The sequence below is a fragment of the Diabrotica virgifera genome, chromosome 4 (genome assembly GCF_917563875.1).
Source record: "Diabrotica virgifera virgifera chromosome 4, PGI_DIABVI_V3a".
Lineage (NCBI taxonomy): Eukaryota > Metazoa > Arthropoda > Insecta > Coleoptera > Chrysomelidae > Diabrotica > Diabrotica virgifera.
Genome location: NC_065446.1, coordinates 174645817 through 174673586, shown reverse-complemented (window position 1 = coordinate 174673586; position 27770 = coordinate 174645817). Strand labels below are relative to the sequence as shown.

The window sequence follows — 27770 nt, the reverse complement described above, 5'->3', positions numbered from 1 at the left end:
GACGCCGTTGCAGTATGTAGAGGATCACCTTACTGGCGTGTGATATTAGAGCTAATAGCCTGTAGTTGTTACAATTATTTGTTGAACCTTTCTTATGAAGAGGTATGATTATGGTCTTTCTCCAATCCTCAGGCCAGACGCCTGTGTGCCATATTTCATTACACAATCGATGTAATATTTTCACTCCACATTCCGGAAGATGCTTCAAGACGTCTGCAGTAATGAGATCATATCCTGCTGCTTTGTTTAACTTAAGTCTTTTTAAAGCGAATTCCACCTCGGAAAAAGTATGTCCAGGTTCAGATTCAAAACTAGTGTGGTGTGTCTCTGTTGAAGGAGAATGGAAAGTGGAGGTCTGGCAGTCAGGTACAAACGGGGTGTCCGCTGGCATCTGGTCCGTATTGGCGTATAAAGACTTACAATACGCCCTCCAAACATCAATAACCTTGTCCATATCCGTCTGTACATTACTTTCATCATCTTTGATAGACCAAGATTTCTGCTTGAATTTACGTGTGAGTAGTCTGACTTTATCAACTGACTTTGGTGTTATTTGTGTCGGCATGTAGTTGAATTTCTCTGCAGATTTTCTCTATATGTTTGTTTTTGTCTCGTCTACAAGCAGCCTGAATAGCTCTAGATAGCTGTCGGTATTGGGAATTCCTGAGAGGGTTCTCGATTCCAGCAATTTTAAGTTTTCTACGTTCTTCAACGAGGTCAAAAGTATCTGCAGACATCCACACTTTTTTTGGTCCGGTTGAGACGGCATTAGACTGTGCCTTGCAGTCAGTCAAGGTCTGTATCAAGGTATTTTTAAAAGATAACCAAATCTTTTCGGAATCATGAGTGACGATAGTTGGTAAAATATTTTCGAATCTTTCATTACATTGGCTTTTAAATTGTTGTGTATCTTTTATTTTTGATATCCTCTTGTTTCGGATCCTAGCACATGCCTTGAATTTTTGCTTTAGCGTTGCAAAAAGAAGTTCATGGTCAGAGCCGCAGTCAGCGCTAGGTCGTGTTTTACATTGGCTAATAGATGTTTTCCAGCGATGTTTAATCATTATGTAATCGATTTGTAATAATTGTATTTGAGTACCGGTAATCATATCGAAAATCGTATTTCTCAGTAGGTAGGTATTTTGTATAGGTATTCCGATATAACAAGTAATCATTTACAGTATTCGTTACTTTGATTGCTATGATTACTTTTGTTACTTTTGTATTTGAGTACCGGTAATCAAATCTAAAATCGTATTTCCCAGTAGGTAGGTATTTTGTATAGGTATTCCGATGTAACAAGTAATCATTTACATTTACAGTATTCGTTACTTTGATTACTATGATTATTTTTGTTACTTTTGTATTTGAGTACCGGTAATCATATCGAAAATCGTATTGCTCAGTAGGTAGGTATTTTGTATAGGTATTCCGATATAACATTATCTCAGATATAACACTGTAGAAACATTATCATTTCCACATTTTTCCGGTCAGCCTAGAAACTAGAAAGTAATCAAGTGTACTGGTTGTAGATACAATAGTCGTTACTCGCTCTGATACGATTGGTACGAAGTAATCAGAGTAATTAAAGTAGATACAATAGTCGTTACTCACTGTGATACGATTGGTACGAAGTAACGAAGTAATCAGAGTAATCAAGGTAACGATTTGCCTCTCTGAATAGTAATCGTTACTTTCGGTATTCGTAAGTAACGAGTACTTTGTAACGAATAGTTACTTTTTCAACATCACTATTAAAAAAGTGATCGCCAATGTATAAATGTTAATTATCTTTGCTTTGGGGTCTGCATCAATTATTTCATCAATGCAGACCATCAAAGCAAAAACTTCAGCCAGGAATACAATTGTGTATTGACCTAGGCTGTAAGATTTATCATAATTACGTGTCTGACCAAAGACTCTTCTGTTTATTTTATGATGAATTATAATGGTAGTATGTAAATGGAAAAGTAGTTGGAAGGTATCCCAAAAGACAACTTCTTTTTGAAAACAGATAATGTATATCTCCTATTTGAAAATACAATCTTTAATAGAATAAAAAACTAATTGTATAAAGTAGCAAAACAGCCACCACAAGTCAACACAGCCAAGACAAAAAAAATTTTTGTGTATAACACCTGCAGTAAGCTCTAAAATGGGGGAAGTTGTAGAAATAGTATATTACATACCTAGCGGGAAACTACTCTATTTCAGCCGAGCGGCAAGGTAGTTTACCGAGGTGCGAAGCACCGAGGTAAGCTACAGACGCGAGGCTAGAATGAGTTCCCGCGAGGTTTGTATACTATTTTACTCACAATCGGTTAGTAGTTTATGGATTTCTAATACTCACAATCTACCAATAATAATTTCGTTTCAAATATCTGTATCCATTTTCATTATGTGATAAGATGAATAATTATTTTAAGTAACCTGTGAGATCGTTGCTAGGTAACAAAACAAGTTTGTTGAATCTGACAAATATATTTCTGAAACTCATAATTTTGAGCAACACGGTCTTACTTTAACCGTTAATAGTAATCATAATTCCAATGTAACTATTAATATTTATAATTCGAAATAGTTTTCTTTTTGTTATTGTTGTTGTTGTTTCTTAATTAAATAAATGTTGAGTGGATTCTATTCTTTCTAAACCATCTTTTAATCAAAAATGACATTGACATTTGCAGGTAGAAAAGTGACAGATGCTAGCCGGGAAAGTACTTTCCCGGCTAGCTGGAAAAGTAAAGTAAGTAATAAGTCGCTTCCTGATTACTTCAAAGGTTAGAAATCCATAAATTACTAACCGATTGTGAGTAAAATTAATTACAGACAGCAAATGGAAATACCTAGGCGACACTCTCAGAAAACACAGAACACAGGAAAGAGAACGTAGAAATGAGTAGAAAGAGAAAACAACAAAGTTTAGACCTTAGCAAAGGATAAGATAATATGGAAATAATAAGTACTAAGAGGCTATCGTACGACAGAATAAAGAAGAATTTATCAGTAGAGTATGAGAATAAACTAATTCAGAAATAAATTTTACATTTAAATAATAAGATAAAGCAGAGGATGATATTGATTTGTTTCCCCTATCCGTCCTATTTATGACATTTTCTATAGGTGTATTTTTATCTTGGATAAAAATATCACGAAAGGATGAGGTGGTAGGCGAGGTGTGAGGCGAGGTGCTTGGAGAGGTGATAGGCGAGGTGATAGGCAAGGGGATAGGCGAGATGATAGGCGAGGTGCGAGGCGTGCAGGCGATCATGTATCTGAGTATTACTTCGCTTTATACGATGCCTGGCGTGACCTGGATCTTTAGTCATTATATTATAAAAAATGTGTCATTAGACTGAAACTAATTTCACTACAAATAAAATGCAATAACATTTAGTCCAGAAAGCCACTGCGCATCCGCTAGGAAAAATATTCCGATTCGGATTTTTTGCACAAGCTTACTCAGAAAGGACCCCTTTTAACAAATTTGCATGTTGCCAGGACCAAACGTGGGTCAAAAATTTTTTAAACGTTTTTTTTTTGGTTTTTTTTCCTAAAATTATTTTTTTGCATGGAACATAGTTTTTTAGGTTTTTTGGATCATTCCAAACAGAAAAGGTTTTTAGTGACATTTCTCTAAATTTGATAGTTTTTGACATATAAGCGATTAAAAATTGAAAAATTGCGAAATCGGCCATTTTTAACCCTCAAAAACTATGTGAAAAACTGAAAATTTGAATGTTGCCAAGGTATGTAGATATTCTTTAAACATCGATTGATCAAATCCCGAAGAGTTTTTTGCAATACAATGTTCAAAACTCCTTTGTTTTTTAATTGCTAATCAAGTGTGCGCGACACTATTTTCCACCGTTGCATGTGTATACAGTATGGTGCAAATGAAAGGAATAAATTCGTTATTTCGTAAACCGGCGACTTTAAAGAAAAATCCCGAAACAGGTCGATTTTTATTTTTAAGTTATGAGATTGCGGCATATATGGTATACTAGTTACGTCATCCATCTGAGCGTGATGACGTAATCGATGATTTTTTTAAATGACAATAGGGGTCGTGTGCTAGCTCATTTGAAAGTCTCTTCAATTCTCTATTTAGTATAATAAACATTTATATAATTATTTATACAGGGTGTCCTTCTACTTCTTTTTTTTTGTCAAATAATTTAATTTAATAAAATTTTTTTGGACATCCTGTATAAATAATTATGTAAATGTTTACATTACTGAATAGAGAATTGAAGAACCTTTCAAATGAGCTACCACACGACCCCTATTCTCATTTAAAAAAATCGTCGATGACGTCATCACGCCCAGACGAATGACGTCACTAGTATACCATATATGCCACAATATCATAACTTAAAAATAAAAATCGACCTGTTTCGGGTTTTTTCCTTAAGAGGAAACAGTAGCGATCAACAGGTAGCAAAAACGCGTTCCAAGATTGCGGCTGCAATTTTAAATATTTTTTCGAGATATTTGGCACACGTATTCGTAATATAATAAAGAATGGCGGTACAGAGCCCAATTTGAAAAATATATTAATATGTGGAAATTACTCTGTAATTAAATACATTATTAAAAAAACGAGCCTGTACCGCCATTAAGAAGAACACAAAAATACACTTTTTCAAATAAACTTTTTTATCCGATGCCTAGATTTTGTGTCATTTTGGAACTACTCAAATTTTTTATTTCATTAGTAGTTCCAAAATGACACAAAATCTAGGCATCGGATAAAAAAGTTTATTTGAAGAAAGTGTATTTTTTTGTTCTTCTTAATGGCGGTACAGGCTCGTGTTTTTAATTTTGTATTTTATTACAGAGTAATTTCCATATATTAATATATTCTTCAAATTAGGCTCTGTATCGCCATTCTTTATTATATTACGAATACGTGTGCCAAATATCTCGAAAAAGTATTCAAAATTACAGTCGCAATCTTGGAACGCGTTTTCGCTACCTGTTGATCGCTACTGTTTTCTCTTAAAGTCACTGGTTTACGAAATAACGAATTTATTCCTTTCATTTGCACCATACTGTATACACATGCAACGGCGGAAAATAGTGTCGCGCACGCGTGATTAGAAATTAAAAAACAAAGGAGTTTTGAATACTGTATTGTAAAAAACTCTTCGGGATTTCATCAATCGATGTTTAAAGAATATCTACCTACCTTGGCAACATTCAAATTTTCAGTTTTTCACATAGTTTTTGAAGGTTAAAAATGGCCGATTTCGCAATTTTCCAATTTTTAATCGCTTATATGTCAAAAACTATCAACTTTAGAGAAAAGTCACTAAAGACCTTTTCTGTTTGGAATGATCCAAAAAACCTAAAAAAACTTTGTTCCATCCAAAAAATAATTTTAGGAAAAAAACAAAAAAAAAAACGTTTAAAAAATTTTTGACCCACTTTTGGTCGTGGCAACATGCAAATTTGTTAAAAGGGGTCCTTTTTGAGTAAGATTGTGCAAAAAATCCGAATCGGAGTATTTTTCCTAGCGGATGCGCAGTGGCTTTCTGGACTAATTTAAAAATGACGCAGAAAAATATGTTGCCAGACACATGAATAATTTATATTACCGTTTTGAATTATTTTTGATAATTTATGTAGGTAAAACTATTACAAGTGTTCTAATGTACTTTTGTATTTTCTTGCTCACCTCTATATTGGCAGAAGGTAAATAGTATTTTTTCTGTAGGCATGCTAACACTCTAACAAATATCGCTTTTATTTTCCTTGCTTTTTGTTTTTAACAATTTTATTTTCTTGCTTACAATCTAACATTTTTTTTTATTTTGCATGATTTTCTTCTATTGATTGAAAAATATTTATATTTATTAGGTGTAACCCAGTGCGCTGGAATAATTGTTCATGTTTAAAAGATTCCTTTAGTTTTAACGTATATTTATGCAAGGATTTTTACAAAAGCTTATTCTTTAACTGCCGCCTCCCAATCGGAGATTGGATATCATCATCACTATCCTTAGTCTAACTACCGCTGCTCTTAAACGTTCTATAAAACTGAATTTAAACTGGCCCCTAAATTCTGTAACCATGACACTCTCCTTCTTGCTATACTCCTTCCGCCTCTTATTTTCCCTGTATTATTGTCTTACCATTTCATATCGCTCTTTTCCGTCATTACGTGTCCCAGATATTGTAACTTTCTTATTATTATTGTGTTTATTATTTCATATTTGCCCATTTCTCGCAATACTTCCGTGTTCGTTTTCTTCTGTGTCAACGTTATTCTAAGCATCTTTTTGTAACACCACATTTCAAATGACTGTAGCTTATTTATTCTTCTTATTGTTCTTGCTTCAATGTCCTTCTTTCAAGTCCATATTGCAAGTCCGAAGTAGATCGAAGTTCAACAAGTACGAGAGTGTAGAATGCCACCTTGTGTAACCTTGCTTGACTTCGCTCTACTTCCGAAATCTGTCAGTCTGGTCAAAGGGATCTTTATCGGTATCGCACCGCTCTTTGTCGGTATCGCACTTCGAACGAGTGTGTAGAGAGGGTACTTTGGACTTCGGTCAACTTTGGCGAAGTAACTTCGCCGAGAATGTAGTGCCCGTTTAAGGTCTTTGTTGCAGAGAATTGTTTTCATTTTCAACACCGGATACAGTTTATCCCAAACCTTTTTTCAGTGCGTCATTAATTTTGACGTCATATAAGATTTTAATAATGTCGCGAATCACAGCATGACATTTTACTTGAATCTGACAGAATATTTATATTTATGTTTGTATAAATATCAATATTTCTATCAATATTTGCCAGAATATTAATATTTGAAATATTTTAACCCTTTCAGACCCCGTGTCCATTGCAATGGACATACATTTACGTAATCTATACAACAAAATAACTCCTGTAAATTGCTGACAACTACATATTTTCTATTTTGCATATTATCTCAGTTACTAAACATAACAATTATCACATTAGTTTGAATCATAGCTAAGTTATGTGCTGTTAAAGATAGTGTGACATGGCGAATTCACGATATCCTGGAAAGCGTAAGTAAATATCATGTTTCTTATCCTTGTAAATTTATTATATGTAACCAAAAATTGTTTATACTATAGTAGACATATCAGTTGATATACTACTTTTTCGATATATATAATTTATTGTTGTTTTTTGTTGATAACAAACATTAAAATATGATGTCCATTGCAATGGACAATAGGTCTATCTTGAACTTTTTTTCAGCTGTTAATCCGGATAATCTAAAAGATCAAGAGATTTTAATGTCCTTTTTGTATGACGATGATGAATTAAAACAATTAGCTAATAATGTGCTGTCTCAAATTGAAGATCAATCAGGGATCAATCTAATTGAAGTGGGAAAATCCATAAAAAAGCATTGGTCGTCTCAAAATATCAACTGAGAATCCTCCCCACACTCCAAAAAGACCCATAGTTGAAATTAGATCATTGAAGGAAATACGCATAGATAAAATAGATCATTTACCGGATTACAATAACAAAAAGAAAAAATCCAGATGCAAAAATGGGTCTAAAAGGAAAACTCATGTTTTTTTGAAAAATGTAATGTACATTTATGTTTTCTAAATAAAAAAATTGTTTAAAAAATTTTCATTTAATTTAATTAACATTTGCGTGAAAAAATATAAAATATTTAATAAAAATGTCGTATGTGATTATTTTCCTAAATTCTTATTATAGTCCCAATGTCCATTACAATGGACATTCTGTCAAATGACTACCTATTAAACAAAAATGTCAAAAATGTGATTTTAGACTATTACAATCTTCCGTTAAGAAGAATCAATAGAAAAAAAAATTTTTCTGTAGAGAAAAAGTCATTACTGAAAGGGTTAAGGAAAAAATAAATACATATATTAATGTGATATCAAGAATTTTAATTTTAAACTTTACAAAAAAAATTATATAAAAAAATCATTTAAATTTTTTTTATGATTGATATCACACCTTTCAATTTCGTTATCTCAGGTTTTACTCGTGCTTCAATATCTATACTTTACAGTTGATGGTTTGGGACCAAAGAATAACGGAATAAAACAACATACTATGATATGAAAATCATGTAATAAAATAAACTGATTAAAATACCTCAAAAGATTATTAGCATACAATGTTTATCAAACAAAATCGTTCTACGTACGTGAACCTTCAATAATGCATGTATAATACAATACAATTACAATCTAAAATCGAGCTTATTATCCTATATAAACAAATCAAGTAACATTCAGTGTTCTTTCTAATGCTATTCTGGTATATCGATTGTACCAAAAACAATTTGTATGAATTATCCACTTCTCTCCACAACTCCGTCCCCTCTGAAAACAAATTTGATCTCCTTCGACTATCGACAACGTATTCACACGTTACTAATATGATATAATATTATTTGACCCAAAAATTCTCAAATTGAAATTAATTATGAATGTTTCTCCCGTTGACACGATTCCTCTGCCTTGAGTTGTTCCGTTCCTCGTTCTATGCAAAATAAACTATCAGTTCTAAGCCGCCTTCTATGTAATTGGCACTTTCCAATGATGCCAGCCTCCTTTCCTCTCGCCAAAACTTAATCTCTCGTTCCGAAATAAACAGCGATCCGGATAATACAACTAGAAAAAGTTTACTTACAAATTTGGTACCAGATCAGCTACCGTCGGACACACTTACTTCACCAACTCACAACTTTTTCTTTATTACTTACTACCCCGGGAGACCATCTCGAAAACCTACCATTCCCTTTTAGAAACTGGAACCAACCCTCTATCTATCTACTCTATCCATACATCCATCCAACCTCTCAGTACACACCCATCATATCACTTTTCAAAATCTCGGCCAATCAGAAATTTGCATACCACTCCCCACATAAAATCAGAAATACCTACAAACTTTCCTAATTCATATTAGTTCTACAAGGACACTTAATTTCTATGGGGTATCTATAGATTCCGAAAAAACCATTTACTTATTAACCTTTCAGTGCTAACGTGAAGTATTTTGACATAAGTGCTAACGTCCGTCTCTGGGACCGTATGTTTATACATGCCCTAGTACTGTAAATTTTACAAATTTTTAAAATTTAATTACTTCAAGGGTCTTATTAAATACTTTTTTATTTAAAATAAATGCAGTTTTATTTAAAAATTATATTTATATACATTTATTTTGACAAAAATAATTCCTTAACAAAAACAAGCAACTATTCTAAAAAGTGAGAAAAAAACCCTAAAATCTTAATATAAACAAAAAATTTGCTGAGTTATTTTTAAACTAAAGATGAAATTATCCACTTATAATAACCACACTTAAGCAATTCTAATAATACGAAGTAACTTTAAACTTAAAAAAAGTCAATATTTTTCTGAACATTCCACAGATATACCCTTTATGTGTTCTAAGCACATAAATTTATTCCACGAGTAACAACTGTACTTTTTTTTTCGACTATTCGTAGTTCATTTCTATTTCTAAAAAGTAAAAAAATAATATTTTATTCACTAAAAATACAACGCTAAAAGTTACAATCCTTACCTTTAGTACAGCCGCAAAAGCTAACATCCGTCTCTGAGACCGAAATCTTGTGTAACGAACGAACTATGTATCTACGTTCAACAATATTTTAATACTAACAACGGTTAGGTAAAATATGAAGCTATTGAATGACCTAGCCCGAATATCGGAATAGATCGTTAATTATCGGTATGAATAGGTTAGCTCCGTCTATGAGACCATGCGTTAGCACTGAAAGGTTAACTATTTTTATTGTTCTGTTCATGGCGCAAACCCGGATTACGGAACACTTTATGGCTTATAGGAAAAAACCATCGTTAAGTTCTATTCACTGTACCAGCCTCTTTTTTCCTTGTCTAAGGTACCAGCACTATTCACTTGTTATACAAATACAAAAGATTATTTATGACTAAGATTACCTTAGGTTAATTCCAGGCAGTTCGGAGTATTTTTACTTTCTATAATCTTTGAAATATTGGTTTCATCGTACATCTCTACTCCTCAATTTTCAATCCCATAATAATATAGAATAAAATTTCACTATGCAATGTTCGAGTATACCAATGCCATAAAATATGTATTTATATTTACCTCGATGACAAATTTCTAACATATAATCACAATTGTCATTTTATCCGTTAACATTGTGAAAGTACTGTCACGATAGATTACTTTTGTTTCAAATTATCTTTATTCGCATCATAGATTGGTTATGTATTTAGTGTTTTGTCAACCAATTATTATGGAAATGCCTTTCAACGAATACATAATTTTCTAAGTTCTACGTATAATAATCACGGACGTACGTTTTTTTCTGTCACTTAGAGCTTAGTTTGTTACAGCGAATTCGACAAACTATGACGCACTGAAAGAAGGGTTTTTGGAATAAACTGTAAGGTATAAATTTTTTAATTATGAAAATATAACAATTATTCCAGAGCACACATATCACTAAATGTTTAAATTGGTATATGTTTACTACCCATAATTTATGAATGAAAAGTTATTTAACTGTGTACTCGTAATTAATAATTAAGATAAATGTTAAAACGAACGTCTTTAAATAAAAAAATTTGCTATTGATAGTGCAATTATTGTTTTTAAGAAAAAAATCTATGTTATTGCAAAAATACTTATAAAATGCATTAGTGGAATATAAATATTCCGATGAATGGATTCTTTGAATGGCGTGATTACGCGTGTAGGAGGTGAGTAGGTTATTTGCATATGCTGCCTTTGAACTAATTTTACATTTGTGTCTTATTTGGTGACCTGTATAGCCCGATCAGGGAACGCAAAATTTTACGAAAACCTCCAAAAAAATAAAGGACGACAATTTGGGAATAGGTAGTTGAAATTGTCTATTATTATATAAGAAAAAGTTTACAATTCTACTTCCCTTCCATTTTACAAAAATGGAGGGGAATACCGCCTTCTCGGGAGGGTAAAATATACATTCAAAATAAGTCCGGAATTGGATAAAATGACTAATTCTACGCAACGTTTGTTCTATAGAGTTTTTTTTTTTTAATAAGTCGATACTTTTTGAGTTATTTGCGAGTGAATATGTTCATTTTTTTAACAAAAAAAAAACATGCTTTTGGAAGTTTTTTCGCAAATAACTGAAAAAGTAAGTATTTTATCGAAAAAATTATTCGTAGCGAACATATCGCCGCCGCCTACGAAAAGTATAACTACGAAAAATGCCGTTAAGAATAGAACTTTCAATGCACGCCGCGAAAAATATTTTTTTTTGATTATATGATTGTGAAAATTATAATCCCTAATAAAGTGTTAACGAAAAAATTTATTTTTTGAGGAGTATCAGCAAAAAACATCATTTCTGTTTGTGGGTCCACGAAAATTATAATTACTAAAAAGTTCTCAGAAATAATTGTTTTTGTCGGCAGAAACAGAAACAGAAAGGGAAATAATTGTGTTCGTCGGCATCTATTATGAACTAAATCTTTTCGTTATAAATATTTTGGGAGTTATAATCTTGGCGGACACGCATTTAAAAAAAATTATATCCCCAACACTTATCAAAGAGTTATTATTTTCACTGGAAATGTATTAGGAATCACATTAATCATAGGTACCAGCGATATAGCTTATAAAAAAATGAAATAAATGGTGTATACATGAAGTCTGTTGACCCAGTTGAAGCAGAGTTGTAGCTTATGAGAAGTAGGTTCTTCGTCAAATTTCAAATCGAATATTTCAACGTGAAATATCCAAAAAAGGAGCACTTTTCGGGGAAAACTCATTACAACTTTTTTAAAGTGTTAAAAAAGGTTTATTTTTGTTGTTTAAAAAACTTTTAACATTAAAAGTTACGCTCAAAATATTGTTGGTCGCTTTTATTTTTTGGTAAAAAAATAGCGAAAATCACCTCCTAATTAGCATGCCAAATAAAATTAATCGTTACCGCCTCACAAGTTACTTTGCTTATGTATTCTTTATATGATCTGTAAGTTTCATCGGTTCAAAGTGCTTGTTTTTGAAAAGGCTGTAGTAAAATGGCTTGAATGAGTCAGTAATCACGGGTGTATGCAAATTTTGAACAGTCATAGCATAACCAAATTTTTGTCTACCAGGAAAACAAAAAATCCAAACTATTGAGAAAAGCAAAACGTATATTTTATTATTATTTGAGATTTTTGTTATTACTAATAATTTTTAAGTTAATTCGAAAAAAAATGGATTTTTTTTTTCAAAAACGAACGCTTTGAACCAATGAAATTTACAGATCATATAAAGAATACATAGGCAAAGTAACTTGTGAAGCGGTAACGATTAATTTTATTTGGGATGCTAATTAAGGCGTGATTTTCGTGATTTTTTTACCAAAAAATAAAAGCGGCTAACAATTTTTTGAGCGTAACTCACTTACTTTTAATGTTGCAAGTTTTTAAAAAAAAAAAAAGCTTTTTTTTGAGTTATTTGCAAAAAACGGTTCAAAAACATGTTTTTTTTTTGTTAAAAATTAACATATTTACTCGCAAATAGCTCGAAAAGTATTGACTTAGTGAAAAACGCTATAGAACAAAAGTTGCTTAAAATTAGTCATTTTATCCATTTCCGGACTTATTTTGAACGTGTATTTTTCACCCCCGAGAAAATATTTTTCATCCCGTATTTCTCAATTTTTGTAAAATGGAGGGGATGTAGAATTGTAAACTTTTTCTTATATAATAATAGACAATTTCTACTATATATTCCCAAATTTTCATCCTTCCTTTATTTTTTTTTTGGTCACATTGTTCTTTATAACAATACTCACCTTCAAAAAAGACAAAAATCGGACCAGAAAAATAAAGAATATCACTCCTAAACACAACCATGTAAATTAGAACTGATAGAAATCACTGAAGGATTCAGAAAACTCAAGACATATACTGTTAACACTGTTAATAATAGGAATCAAAGAATAAACAGAATTCAACCATAGGCGTAACCAGGATGATCCTAAGGGGGGGTTACAGCTACCTGAAAGGGGGGGGGTTACAACTACTGGAAGGTCTCTGAGGGCTATGGTGTTAAGCGTATAGAGCTCAAAGTACATCCCAATGGGGGGGGTTACAACCCCCAAAACCCCCCCCTGGTTACGCCTATGAATTCAACATACCTGCATATTGGGACCGTGCAAGTTCGGAAAAGCGACACCCGGTTTCTTCGCTCTGCACTTTTATTCGCACTTTTAATTATATTGGCCAATCATATGGTCCTGGTTGCTGGAAAATTGTCAAGGCCATAGTCCAAGAAAATAATAAGAAAAAATAAGATTCAGGTTATGTTATTAAAACGTAAACAATTGTATGTAGTAAATAAAATTAGTTATTAAAATGCAGTCATGCTAGCAAAATACAATTAATTACATTTACCTTTATATAATAATTGCATATCATATCAATATTGTGGAGCAATATATAATTTTTCTTCTTCATTGACAGTAGATATGAAATATACGTCAATTTGACAATTTCAATTGACAATGAATTATTTAAGAAAGTTACAATATTTCTCCGCTATTCTCGCACGATCGTTTCTCATATCCCCTCCAAGTACTTGCACACCGCGAATATCTACTTCATAGATTTAAATCAAGATATTCGAGAGCATGCGACATATACACTAAAAGAGATCTAAGCTTACAATTTAAGAAACGCCATCCGTTGAGTTTTATTAGAGGCACAATAAGTTCTGAAAATCGTGTCTACCTGTCTTTTCGTTTGTACAATATCTATTGAAAGACATGTCTGTAAAGTTTATTTGTAGCCAGTTTTGTCCTAAATTAGATTAATCAGAAGCTGTCACCACCACTTTTATCTAGTCAATTATGTCTTTATCTGTTACTATTAAAGGCATGAATTAGTATTTGTGACATTCAAGTACTAAGGAGGGTCAACAAAGATAGAGAACTACTAAAGACTATTAGACATCGAAAAATGTCTTATCTGGGACATATAGTGAGGGGAAGTCGATATAAATAAAATATTACAACTGATCCTTAAAGGCAAAATAGAGGGCCATAGAGGTGTAGGAAGAAAACAAGTTTCTTGGTTAAAAAACATTCGTGAATGGACTCAGATATCAAATGCAGGACAATTATTCCATATTGCAGAAGATCGAGAAGCCTTCGCAATGGTGATCGCCAACGTCGGATAATTCTGATATGGCACGTGAAGAAGATGACATTCAAGGATTCTGCTAGGTCTGCTACTCCATTGGGTTGGTATATATCTTGTTTTGTTGTATGTTATTGAGGAGTGAACCTTGTCTAGTACTGTGAAAAAGAAAATATAAACATTTTAAATGCAGTCACAGTAGAATTTCCAGGGACGAGTACCAGGGAGGAACTTCTCAGACGAATGAATAATAAATCCAAGCTACTGTTTATAATAAAAAGATTAATGTTAGAATGTATTGGGTGTATTACAATTGGGGTTGCTTCTACTTATTATCCAAGGAAAGATTTTCAGTAGGAGAGGTCCAGGGGAAGAAAATGCTGGCTTGCGCAAGTGGTTTGGGACAACTTCAACAGAACTATCTATTGTCCTTTTCGTGAGCATTTTTCAGTGCGTAACAAATGATAGGAAAAAGGGTAAGTCCGTGATAATACACATTTATGACATTTATTCTAACATGACATTTTAGTTAAATCTGACAGTTGTCACATTTTATTTTCAATTTGGAATAAAAACAAATCAAATGTGTTTCTTGCATTTATAAAATGGTATTTTCTTTGATTTGTATAGTCTTATAAATTATACAGATTATATTTGTAATATTATTATCTAATTAAAAAAATTATTTTTTTTATTACGGCGTTGTCTATCGACAACTAGAATAACTAGAATAAATGTTGTAAATGTCTGTAATCACGGACGTGCCTTTTTTTTCTGTCACATACAATTTAATGCGTTAGAAAGAAATCGAAAAACTGTGACGCACTGAAAGATGATCATGAGAAAAAGAATAGCAGTTCAGCGAAGTCCGTATTGCATTGATAATTTCCAAAGCCTGGAACACATATGGCACCCCAAGAAAACGTAGTAGATATATTGTTGGTAGTTTAAAGTAGAAGGGTAGGAGTAAGATGTGATAAACTTTGAGCTTTGCATGAAAAATAATTTTATTGTTGATTAAAAAAACGGAATGGCTGTGCTTTTATTTTGTTTTTTTTTAATTGACTGCATCTACTACTAAGGTTATTAGCGGAATTTTATTTTTTATTGAATTTTACTACTATGTTTTCTTTTTAATTCCCATGCCTATTTGCAAAAAATATTGGCTGGTCTGTTAATATCGTGATTTAGACTAACGCAACATACGATAAACTTTGTATTTATTTACAGTGGAACCTCGATTATCCGTCAGGGCACCGGACCAAGGGTATGACGGATAATCGAAAAGACGGTTAACAGAACATTAAAAAAAATTAAAAGTTCGTTAGTACAACTATCAAATTTTATTTGTATGTTTTGTTCGACAATATAAGGATTCGTGTACGTACAATCGAATCAGTTTGGTTTAAAATATTCTAAAATCTTTGTTGGCCGAATTTCTTAATCGGCGTAAGATCTCGCAATCTACCTTATTGGCTTCTTGTTGAGAATACCACTCGATGAATTATTGCAGCAGCTTCTCTAGCTTCTTTACTCAGATCTAGCTTCTTCTCTAGTTTCTTAAAACCTTTGTCGATTACAATAGCATCATCGACATCGCCACCGTCAAATTCCAAGTCTGTGTCAGCTTCTTAAGCTGTTTCGTCTGACTCTGTTGCCATTTCAACGATTTTATCATTTATCTCAGCAATCTATAGCCGTTTGCATCCTCATCACAAATTAACCAATAGTCTGACTTATCGCAATGCTCATACAAAATGAATTGATGCCTCAATTTTTGCTTATGTAGTCAATACAAACGTACGGACCCTGACGGTTAACAGAGGTGACGGTTAATGGAGAGACGGATAATCGAGGCTCCACTGTATTTACACTTATGTTGAGTTAATTCGTTTTTAATGAACTTTTTGAAACCTAGAGTGAGCTACCGTGATAAATACGGGGTTGGGGATGAAGCTTTGAACTGCCATAAATTTTCTCTTCGAATAGCAGAGTTAGGTAGAAAATTGTTTTCAATCACCGAGTGAACAGTTTTGAAGTGTCGTTCAACGTTTCCTCTCTTCCCTACCTGCAGAATATAATGTAAAAAAGTAATGGCGGCTGGCGTCACTGAACTACACACAGCTGCAAAAAAATCGATCCACTAAAAATTTGGTCATTTTTGAAGTTTCGAATTTCCTAAACCTGTTGTTGGATTTAAGTGATTTTTTTACCACGTTATAGCCTTATTCATTGACAATTGCTAGACAGTCAAACTGTCATTGTATATCGGGTGTACGAATCAAACTGTGCCTTTTTCTCAAAGTTCGCATCATCCTGTGGACTATTCTAGCATTTATAAAATACTGAAATTAAAACGTAACTATAGCCCCAGGTTTTCTTAACATTTTGTCTTTCGATTCATTCGCTTGTATTGGATAATGAAAAAGTTAGGTACTTTAACAACTGGCCATGCTCGTCATCAGTACAGGGTGTTTCTAAATAAGTGTGACAAACTTCAGGGGGTAATTTTACATGAGAAAATAATCACAATTTGCTTTATAATCATAATGTCCGCAAACGCTTCGATTCCGAGATACGGGATGTTCAATATTTTTTTACAAACTGACGATTTATTTATTGCTTTAAAACCAGTTGAGATATGCAAATCAAATTTGGTGGGTTTTAAGACGTAGTTATTGCACATTTTTTGACATACAATTAAGAATTTTATATTCACCATTGGCGCGCAAACGGTTATTATGACCCATAATATTACCCCCGCGCACGCCAATGGTGAATATAAAATTCTTAATTGTATGTCAAAAAAATGTGCAATAACTACGTCTTAAAACCCACCAAATTTGATTTGCATATCTCAATTGGTTTTAAAGCAATAAATAAATCGTCAGTTTGTAAAAAAATATTGAACATCCCGTATCTCGGAAACGAAGCGTTTGCGGACATATGATTATTAAGCAAACTGTAATTATTTTCATGTGTAAAATTACCCCTTAAAGTTTGCCGCACTTATTTCAAGAAAACCCTGTACTGATGACGAACATGGCCAGTGGTTAAAGTACCTAAATTTTTTAATATCCTACATAAGCGAATGAATCGAAAGACAAAATGTTAAGAAAACCTGAGGCTATAGTTAGGTTTTAATTTCAGTATTTTATAATTGCTAGAATAGTCCACAAGGTGATGCGAACTTTGAGAAAGTTTGATTCGTACACTCAGTATACAATGACAGTTTGACTGTCTAGCAACAATATTATTACAGCGATATTGTCAATGAATAACTGCCTTACTAATAAAACACTCGTATTCTAAGGTTATTCCGTATGTATATCTAGAATAGTTATCCTAGGTATAAGGTAGATATAATACGAAAATAATTTGTTACCAATAAACTCGGTATAAGTTAGTTATAAGTATTCCCACTTTATTCCGAAATAATAGTTTGGCAACGGCGCAATCTTCTACACAATTGCATAAAACAACGATATACTGGGTGAAATATGTCAATTTTGACTTTTCTCTACAACTGACAAGCCAAATTTCGTCATTTTTCGTACTTTGTATTTTCTGCTATATTTTAATAAATCGTTATTTCGTATGTTGTATGTTTAGTTTGAGTATTTCATAAAATGGCTTCAAATAAAAGAGAACGTTGCATTAAATGGGATAGTGAAGAAAAAGTAAACAAATTGATTTATTTTACTTATAAATGCAATGTAAATATGTTAATTTCAGCAAATTGTGAAGAATATCGTGAGAGATTTTCTACATATTATAGAAAATAAAGACCTTATTTTTCTTGTAGATTGGAGGATAAGCCTCCGCTTGTTCACAATAAGTGAATCACCTACTAGTTTTTCTAAAAACCTTACATCATCTTTAGGAAACCGGATTTTTATTCTGCATTCTTTGAAAAGGAATTTATGCTTTCTTTGAAAGTTTTCCTTTTTCGTGTATTTTACATCATGTTAATTAAATTATCAACTTCCTCGTTAGCCGCAATACCTCTTAAACACATTTTTTTATGTCTACTCAAAAAACAAATAAAAAAATAATAAATTTTTGTCTCTGATGACTTTGACATTCATAAAATAGGTTATACCAGACTTAAACAAGGGTGTGGGTCGGTATAAACTTGGACTAAATTCTTATACCAAGTATAACCTATACCGAAGTTATTCCATGTTTATTGGTAGTGATTTTGCCTATACTTGATTTATTCTCAGTATAACTTTTATACTTGGTTTATTAGTAACAGTGTATGGCTATAACGTGGTAAAAAAATCACTTAAATCGAACAACAGGGTTAGGAATTTCGAAACTTCAAAAATGACCAAATTTTTAGTGGATCGATTTTTTTGCATCGCAGTGTTTGATGAGTACATATAGACAGATGAATATAGGGGAGACGGTCGGTGCGAGGATGGAGATCGGATAGGCCAATCAATACTCGGCCCGGTAAAGAACAACTCAAGGATTAATCAGTATTTAATCGCTGCGGAGACAGTTTGGCTTTTAACTCAATACGTTAAAAGCCCGGTTGGCCTCCAGACAATATCTTTCGGTCAGTTGGTTCTTGAGCAAATCTCCGTTAGAACTCCTCTTCTTTTGCGGCGAAACTTTTATTATAACGTTCCGGCGATCCATCCCCTAGCATCGTCGATGTCGCGAGGGGGGTGCGCTATCGTTACAAGATTTTAGATACTTACACCTGTTTTGTAAAGAAATAAAAACTAGTTTGTGATTTAATTAGATATTCAAAAATTAATCAAACATTTATAACTGGATACTTAGTTGTTCCGAATCCCGTTATTAACAGACATCTAAATCCGCTATAATTGGGAGTTTTATTAAAAAGTTTTTTTATCTATTAGGAAGCCAGCAACCCACCACGAGGACATCAACTCAAAGCAACAGAACCACCGAAAAAACCCACCAGCTGGCTATCCAGATGCACCATACTCTGACCACTTCCCGGAGTTGCTTAAAAACTCAAACACCGCTTATCGTCATAAGCCTACCCAACAACTTACCACTATGCAACTTCAGGTGGGGGTGTGTTTAAAACTTTTTGGACATGCCTGATAAGAGTATACTTACTATTTTTACGACCATTTCTCAGAATAAACGTCAGTATTGTAATCGTTTTATTTATTATAATTTTAATACATCATAATTTTTTTCATTACAACGGAATCCAGCAACAAACGAACTTATAGTTTGTATCCACTATCAAATTGTGTATTTTGCATTATTTGTATTTTGTATTATTTGTATTTTGTCGTAATATTGATCAAATGACTACCATTATTCATTAATCTTGCTTTTTTGTTAATGTGTAGTTTATACCCAAGTTTTGTTAAAGTTGGATAAAATTGCAAAGTATTTATACCCAAGTGGAAATCATACATCTCTTTCTAGTAATAAAAATCCATGCTTCTTCCACCTGTTAAAAATATATTATTTCCCAAATTATTATTCTTCTTGGGTAGTATTAGTTGTACTAATACTACAACGAATATAAAAATCGTCCTTTGATTTCACTAAAACTGGTGTTTCTAATATTAGCAATGTAGTATATGGTCTAAAGTCTGTCAATTAATGAAGCATCAAATATCAGACTACACAAAATAATTTGTAAATAATACTATGTATTTGGTGAAACTTTGGTAATTTGTTTTTTTTTTGAGACGGTCACATACATTTTGATCTTCCCTTTAATTGTTTAGCTGCATTAAGTAATCTAACTATGTGATAATATGTGTCAATGTGTCTTGTAGTTAGAAAACCATTTAGCTTTCGTTGTGACGAAGAGTATTCTTAATAAGTATCATAACCTTGCGTTTTGGTACATTCAAAAGACCTTATATGAACTTACTATGAAAATATCAATAAATCCATGCATTAGTTGTTCATTTTCTTATATAAGTTCGTTATCTTATTCTACAGTATTAGCTGCCCACGACGAAGAGACAGTTTGCAGCAAAATAAACAGTACTGAAACTGAAATGAATATTGAAATATTTATTATTATAATATTTAGTCTACATGATACAACCTTGCAAACATTATTCACGACGACGTTCCCGATGAAACAAATGTTCAAGATGCTATCCGTTCAGTTTCAACCATTTTCCATACCGTTAACAAAGGCTCTCGAATCATATCTGTGAACTAAGGCTGTTGAATGGCACGAAAAATCTTGAATTTTAGTCTGCAATTCCGAAATATCAGGCGGTGGACCGGTACGAAAATCAGCATTCCCCACATGTACGCATTAGGTCTGATGAGTGCGATTGGTATGGTATGGATTGGTATGGAAAGTGACAAAGTGGATACGCAAAATAAGGCGATTCCCAAAATAATTGCGCAGCATTCGAAGGGACTCTATGGCCGTGTGAAAGGTTGTCCCGTCCTACTGAAATCATTGTTGATTAAATGGTAGGTAGGTTCTTGGCACTACAAAATACTGAAAATCATGTAGAAATGGCGTGAAAATTGGTTCTCTGTAGCGCTGTTGATTAACAGTTAACGGCGTTCATCGCTTGCTTCAATAAAATACAGGCCCAATATGCCATATACGAATACAACACACCAAATGAAAACACAGTCACTATGAAGGAGGTGCTCGACGCCTACTTTGGGGCGTTCGAATCCAAGAAATCTTTTTTCTGCTTGTTAAGCATAAATGCGTCAGCAACTGATTTTAAGCTTGGATCGTTTTTGCGGCCTTTTCCGTACGACCAAAAATAGTACTCCATGATAAAAAAAAAATCTACAACACTGAGGACCGTACTGAAGCTCCTAACATTAGCACGACATTCACATTATGTCATAACGATGTTCTGAAATCGCTCGGTACGTTTCGGCGCATGACTCATACAAATTTTACTAATACGCATTTCAGTACTGTTTATATTAGCTTTTTTCGCGCTGGACAACCCGAACGTACCCAGAGGGAGAACGCCTGCGCATTACAAAATCGAGCGTTCGCGGAGGTCGAATTTTTCCCTCTGAACACCCTCCGGATTTTTAATTCGGTGTTCGCGCAGTACAGAAAAATATCCTGAACGTGTCCGGGATACCCTCTCGACGTTCGAGGATTTTGTTTCGGATTTTAAGTTCGCACAATCGCACAAAATATTTGGGAAGAATTTCTTGACATTCTGACTGACCATTATTCTGTTCTTACTCCGTCCAATTTTTAAATTCTTAACCTAAAATACTGTTTTGTTAAACAACGTGTAGGTGTAGATTCTGGTTTTTAAATTATGTAAAGTGTTGTATCATTTTAATATTTTTTATATTAAAGCTTTTTTAGTTGTGTTTGTCAATGTTTTGCATTTAGTATGTTTATAAATAAGTAGGTACCTTTTCTAGTATTATTATCTTATTACTTTTCATTCGATATTCGATAATTATCTATTACGGTAGTATTACAATAAATTTTACTCTGTTTTTACTTAATTTCTTCTATCTAGATGAGCTTATAAGTACCTACATATTCTTGTGGTTTATTTTTCAGTTTAATTTATGAGTTGAATTAGTCTCTTATTGAATAATGAATCATAAACAACACATCAAACTTATTCTGAAACTATTTGTGTGTCTTGTTATATTTCATTATTTTTGTGGTGCAACAAACCACAACACAATGTCACAACCTATCAAATTCAATATATCAAAATTGGAAATGATTGCTTTACTAAATTATTCCTTCCTTCAGATAATGTTCAACCCCCAGGAAGTTAAAGGTAATTTTTATATCTAAATATCAAGATGCAATTTCCAAGTAACTCAACAATCTTTTACATCCCACAAAAATTTAAGCTGGATTTCGGCGTGGAAATACCAAATTATATTGTCGAAATAATAAAGACGCTAATCAAATTTCTAACTTCTAAGAAAGGCATTGAATAGAAAGTTAATCCTTTGCCTGTTGCTGTTATTCTCGTTCTCTTTGTTGAAATACAAATTTTTTGCATTTGCATTTTTTGTTGACATTGATTTCGTAATAAGAAAGGGACAAGAAAAGGCTTCCTAACCTTCTAACCTCTCTAACCTTAATGTGTGCAACCCGTCATTACATTACGAATCCCAAAATTGTTGGCGGAGCGAAAAATCCTAAACATGTCCAGGATAAGTTTACGTTGACACCTGCGCATTGGAAACCAATCCCGAACTTACTTTGAATACGTTCGGGTTGTACAGCGCGAACACTTCTATTGCAGCATACCGTACTTGCATATTTATGCAATATTTCTACCTTATCAACTTCATTTCACTTATCATATTGAACTGTGGGCTTAGTATAAATAAATTTTCAGTTTTTTTTAGAAGTTTCTTTTCATTTTATTAACAACGGTACAAAGAGGTGTAAAATGGAATAATTTTTGGCCATTTTTTTTTGTACCTGTTTTCAGAATATGTCCCATTCTGAGTTGTGGTAATATAAAGCTTCCGGTTCTGATAAATCGTCTTGCTAGTACATATTGCCAGTTTATGGTGCATACGACCACCAAATATTGTTTTGCTTCTACTGCATTCTATACAGGGAATAATATCAATGTTGCTCGTACAAAGTAAATTGTGTGTATTCTACTATCCTCAAAGGTGATAACAAAAAAAATATCGACAAAGTCTATTATTTCATTTCCTCACATATCTGCCAAAACTTTGTATTATAAAACACATATTTTGTGGCTATAAAAAATCACTTATCAAATTTGGAGAAGAGTATTATTCATACTTCTGAGAAATGGTCCACACATTAGGGAGCTTACTCAGATATTTATGGTTTTTAAGCATTTTTGGTAATACTTCAAAATGGGAAAAAGGCATGTCGCCTGATTTTGATATTTTTGTGATTAAGGGTAACATTTTACCGATGTATTTATAGGGATATTTATATTTATGCACATTTTTAGTAAAAAATACTTTAGATTTGTTTAAACCAGTTTGAAAGATATAATTACTTTTTAATTAATAAAATTTTTTTTAAAGCAATAGTTAAATGATTTATTTCGCTTTTCTTAAAAGGAAGACAACAATTATCGTTGAATATTTTTTTTACCTGGCCTGTTGGTGTTTGCAGCCTTTCATATATCAATGCCTTTCATATATCAACGCCTTTCATATCTCATTTTTGAAGTTAATTTGTCACTTGTCAAACATCTGGATATTACAAGTACCTAAGCATTACTATAAGTCTAACTTGTCGTTAAGGGGCTATCCTAGTGTAAAAGTACGAAATTAATATACTTTTTTTGGAAATTTCTAAAATAAAAAGTACTGTACTTGTTTTGAAAATTTGCATGCGCATTTACTATAAAAGGAAGTACATGTTAAACAATTTTCATAAAAAATATTGAAAATTACACTATTTATGCGCCATCTACTGGCACCGTTAAAATAAAAACATGGCCCCACTGCTGCAGTGATTGGGACTAATAGAGATCCTGAAACATAAAATTTCAAAGGTATTATTGAAATATAAGTTATTTTCTATTCTATATCATCCACTAGGATTTTTGAAAAATATTAAAATTTGGAAAAATTACGAAGTGTTGAAATTTTTTTTTAAATTAGCTAAAACATTTTCAGTTTCAAAACCCGCCAAATTGACAGTTTTCATCCGATCAAAAAACCCGTTGTTGATGGTATAGAAAATAACTCATATTTCAATAATAACTTTGAAATTTTATGTTTTTGGATCTGCATTAATCCCAATCACTCCAGCAGTGGAGCTATGTTTTTATTTTCACGGTTCCGCTAGATGGCGCATAAATCGTTTAATTATCAATATTTTTTATGAAAGTTGTTTTACATGTAATTCTTTTTATGATAAATGCTCATGCAAATTGTCAAAACAATTGATATCTACAGTACTTCTTATTTTAGAAATTTCCAAAAAAGTATATGAATTGCGTACTTTTACACTAGGATAGCCTCTTAATAAATAACGCAAAAGATGGAAAACATATTAAATTGTGAGATAAAAGAAATGAAACTAGTAGAGGTGGGAAATTTAGCGACAGAAACCTATAAATTTACATTATATTAATTTTTTCTCACCTCTAGATGTATCAGAGGAGTATGTCAACTAAAACTGTCACTATCACAGTGGTAGTTGCCAAACTCGCCCAATACGTCTAAAGGTTGGAAAGAATCAATATAATATAAATTTATAGGTTTCTATCGCCAAATTTCCCACCTCTACTAGTTTCTTCTCTTTTATCTCACAAAATGAAAAAGTATTGCCTTTATTGTATGCAGGGCTAAGTAGCTCGTATGTGGGTGCACCTGCAAGTGGTGCGAATGATGAGAGCTCGATTTCCACTACAGATAAAACGAAAAAGTATTGCCTATGTCGAAGATCTAACAAATCAGTTATCTATCTATTTTGTTGTCATTGGTGATTGTTGCTCCTCGATATTTAAATTATTTAACCACTTCGAAGTATGAGCCCACACTTGGTATGAGCTCTTCCAATTTCTGAAACAAACGGACTATTTTTAAAAAAGGCTATTGTAGTACTTATCATACTAATGGACTTTGTTTTTTATATTGTCTCGATCAGGGCGTTACCAATAATAACGATTTTGACGGCATCAAACACATTGTTGGCTAAAGAGACACTTAATATGCTTTAAAACTTTACGTAATACTAAACCATATCAAGAAACTTATTCGACTTATAAAATTATATCTTTCAAATCCTCCATTCGGATTAGCCGTATTGATTAGCTTTCAAAAAATTGTTTGACGGATGTTTTTATTTATTGTAAATAAAAAACATTTTCAAGTCGTGATCATTTTCAATCTTAGATAAATGTATAGCTAATAAAAGTTTTATTTTTTTAACTGGGCACTAAATAATCACTTGTAAACTGACCGCGGTGAATTTTCAAACAAGCTGTACTCCCGGTGTTTTAATTTTGCCTTGCCTAACTCTTGAGATTTTTACATTCCAAAAATTAAGAAGTAGTCTAGAAGCCACTGCGCATCCGCTAGGAAAATATTTTGATTCGGGTTTTTTGCACAATCTTACTCCAAAAGGACCCCTTTTAACAAATTTACATGTTGCCAGGTCCAAAGGTGGGTCAAAAATTTTTTAAACGTTTTTTTTTGTTTTTTTTTTTTGCTAAAATAATTTTTGTTTGCATCGAACAAACTTTTTTTAGGTTTTTTTGGATAATTCCAAACGAAAAGGTTTAGTGACTTTTCTCTAAAGTTGATAGCTTTTGACATATAAGCGATTAAAAATTGCGAAGTCGGCCATTTTTAACCCTCAAAAACTATTTGAAAACTGAAAATTTCGATATTGCCAAGGTAGGTAGATATTATTTAAACATCGACTGATGAAATCCCGAAAAGTTTTTTGTAATACAATATCGAAAACCCCTTTGTTTTTTAATTGCTAACCAAGCGGCCGCTACACTATTTTCAACCGTTGCATGTATACATTGTATGTACTATGCGTAAATACATGTGCGGAAAAATATTTTGATTAAATTTTTTTTCACTATCTTGCTTGAAAAGGATCCCTATTAACAAATTTGCATGTTTTCAGGATCAAAAATGGATAAAAAAATTTTAAACAATTTTGTTTAAACTTAAGTTATTTTTCGATTACATAATATTATACATACATGCTACGGTTGAAAATAGTCCGCTTGATTAGCAATTAAAAAACAACGGGGTTTCGATATTCTATTGCAAAAAGTTCTTCGGGATTTCATCAACCGATGTTCATAGAATATCTATGTACCTTGGTAACATTAAAATTTTCGGTTTTTCACATAGTTTTTGAGGGTTAAAAATGACCGATTTTGCAATTTTTAAATTTTCACTCGCTTATATCTCGAAAACTATCACATTTAGAGAAAAGTCACTTAAGATCTTTTCTATTTGGAGTGATCCAAAAAATCTTAAAAAATTGTCTAATGCAAAAAATTAGATTTAGGAAAAAAAACGTTTAAAAAATTTTTGACTGCTTTTTGATTATGACAACATGCAAATTTGTTAAAAGGGGACCTTTTCAAGCAATATGGTGAAAAAAATTGAATCAGAATATTTTTTCTGACGTACATTTACGCATATTACATATACATTCAACGGTTGAAAATAGTGTCGCGCCCGCTTGATTAGAAATTAAAAAACAAAGGGGTTTTCGATATTTTATTGCAAAAAACTCTTCGGAATTTCAATATTTTATTGCAAAAAACTCTTCGGAATTTCAATAATCGATGTTTAAAGAATACCTACCTACCTTAGAACATTGAAACTTTCGGTTTTTCACATAGTTTTTGAGGGTTAAAAATGGCTGATTTCGCAATTTTTAAATTTTTAGTCGCTTATATGTCAAAAGGTATCAACTTTAGAGAAAAGTCCTTTTCTAAAAGGCCTCTAAAGACCTTTTCTATTTGGGATTATCCAAAAAACCTAAAAAAAAACTTTGTTCGGTGCAAAAAAATTATTTAAAAAAAAAACAAAAAAACGTTTAAACAATTTTTGACCCCCTTTTGGAACTGGCAACATGCAAATTTGTTAAAAGGGGTCCTTTTGGAGTAAGATTGTGCAAAAAATCCGAAGGTTCCACGGTAGAAGAATTATTTCGCGCAGCAGCCGATAGAGAGAGGTTTCAGGAACTTGTAAACATCTGCCAACGTCTGAATACGGACACGGCATATGAAGAAGATATGTCAAAAACTATGAACGTTGTTTCAAAAAACCTAAAAAAAAAACTTCGTTCGATGCAAACAATTAATTTTAGAAAAAAAAAAACAAAAAAAACTGGTCAAAAAAATTTTTTGACCCGTTTTTGGACCTAGCAACATGCAAATTTGTTAAAAGGGGTCCTTTTTGAGTAAGAGTGTGCAAAAAATCCGAATCAGAATATTTTTCCTAGCGGATGCGTAGTGGCTCTCTGGACTAAAGTGTAACTACAAATTGAAGTACTTTGCAAATTCACCCATTTTTATTAATTTCATGAAGTTTCAATTTTATTATTTGAAATTCCATGATTTTAATAAGCCTTGTATTTGGACTTAAAATTTTAATTTAAATTATTGTTAATTTTTATAAGGAGACATAGATTTTGTACATTTATATATTTACATAGACAACACAAATTTTTATCAAGTTTATTACATGCCCTAATTATAGTTTCATAAATGTGTAAATAAATTATATGAACATTTTAAACAGACTTTTTCTTTCATATTTAGAATAGAATAGAATAGAAATATGCTTTGTCACTGAAAATTACACAATTTTATGGACAAAGCTTAACAGAGTCACAAAAAAAATAAATATATAACAATAACAAATACAATTTTCTGAAATTAGATAAATCGTAAATAAAACAAATATAAACAAGTTAAAAAAGTGAAGTAAAAAACAAAACCAATATATTGCAAATTTACTATAAATTGCAAAATTGAACATACAACATATAATAAAACACAAAGGAACTAATAAGTTTAAGCTGCTGTATGTGACACCCAAATATAGATAAATATACTTTAGTTACTTGTACATTACTATGATTTCTTAGTTAGTCATTAAGCAACTCTTCGACTGAATAATATG

General features: G+C 32.2%; 1 protein-coding gene across 1 annotated transcript in view; it reads left to right on the top strand.

Moving 5' to 3' along the window:
• Nucleotides 1–27383, top strand: part of LOC126883250 (ras-related protein Rab-8A) — a 113472-nt gene extending 86089 nt beyond the window's left edge. Inside the window, exon 4 of the mRNA XM_050648546.1 lies at nt 19052–27383. Coding sequence (XP_050504503.1) covers nt 19052–19144 — 93 coding nt within the window. The 3' untranslated portion in view covers nt 19145–27383. The remainder of the gene's footprint in view (nt 1–19051) is intronic.
• Nucleotides 27384–27770: the final 387 nt, after the last annotated feature.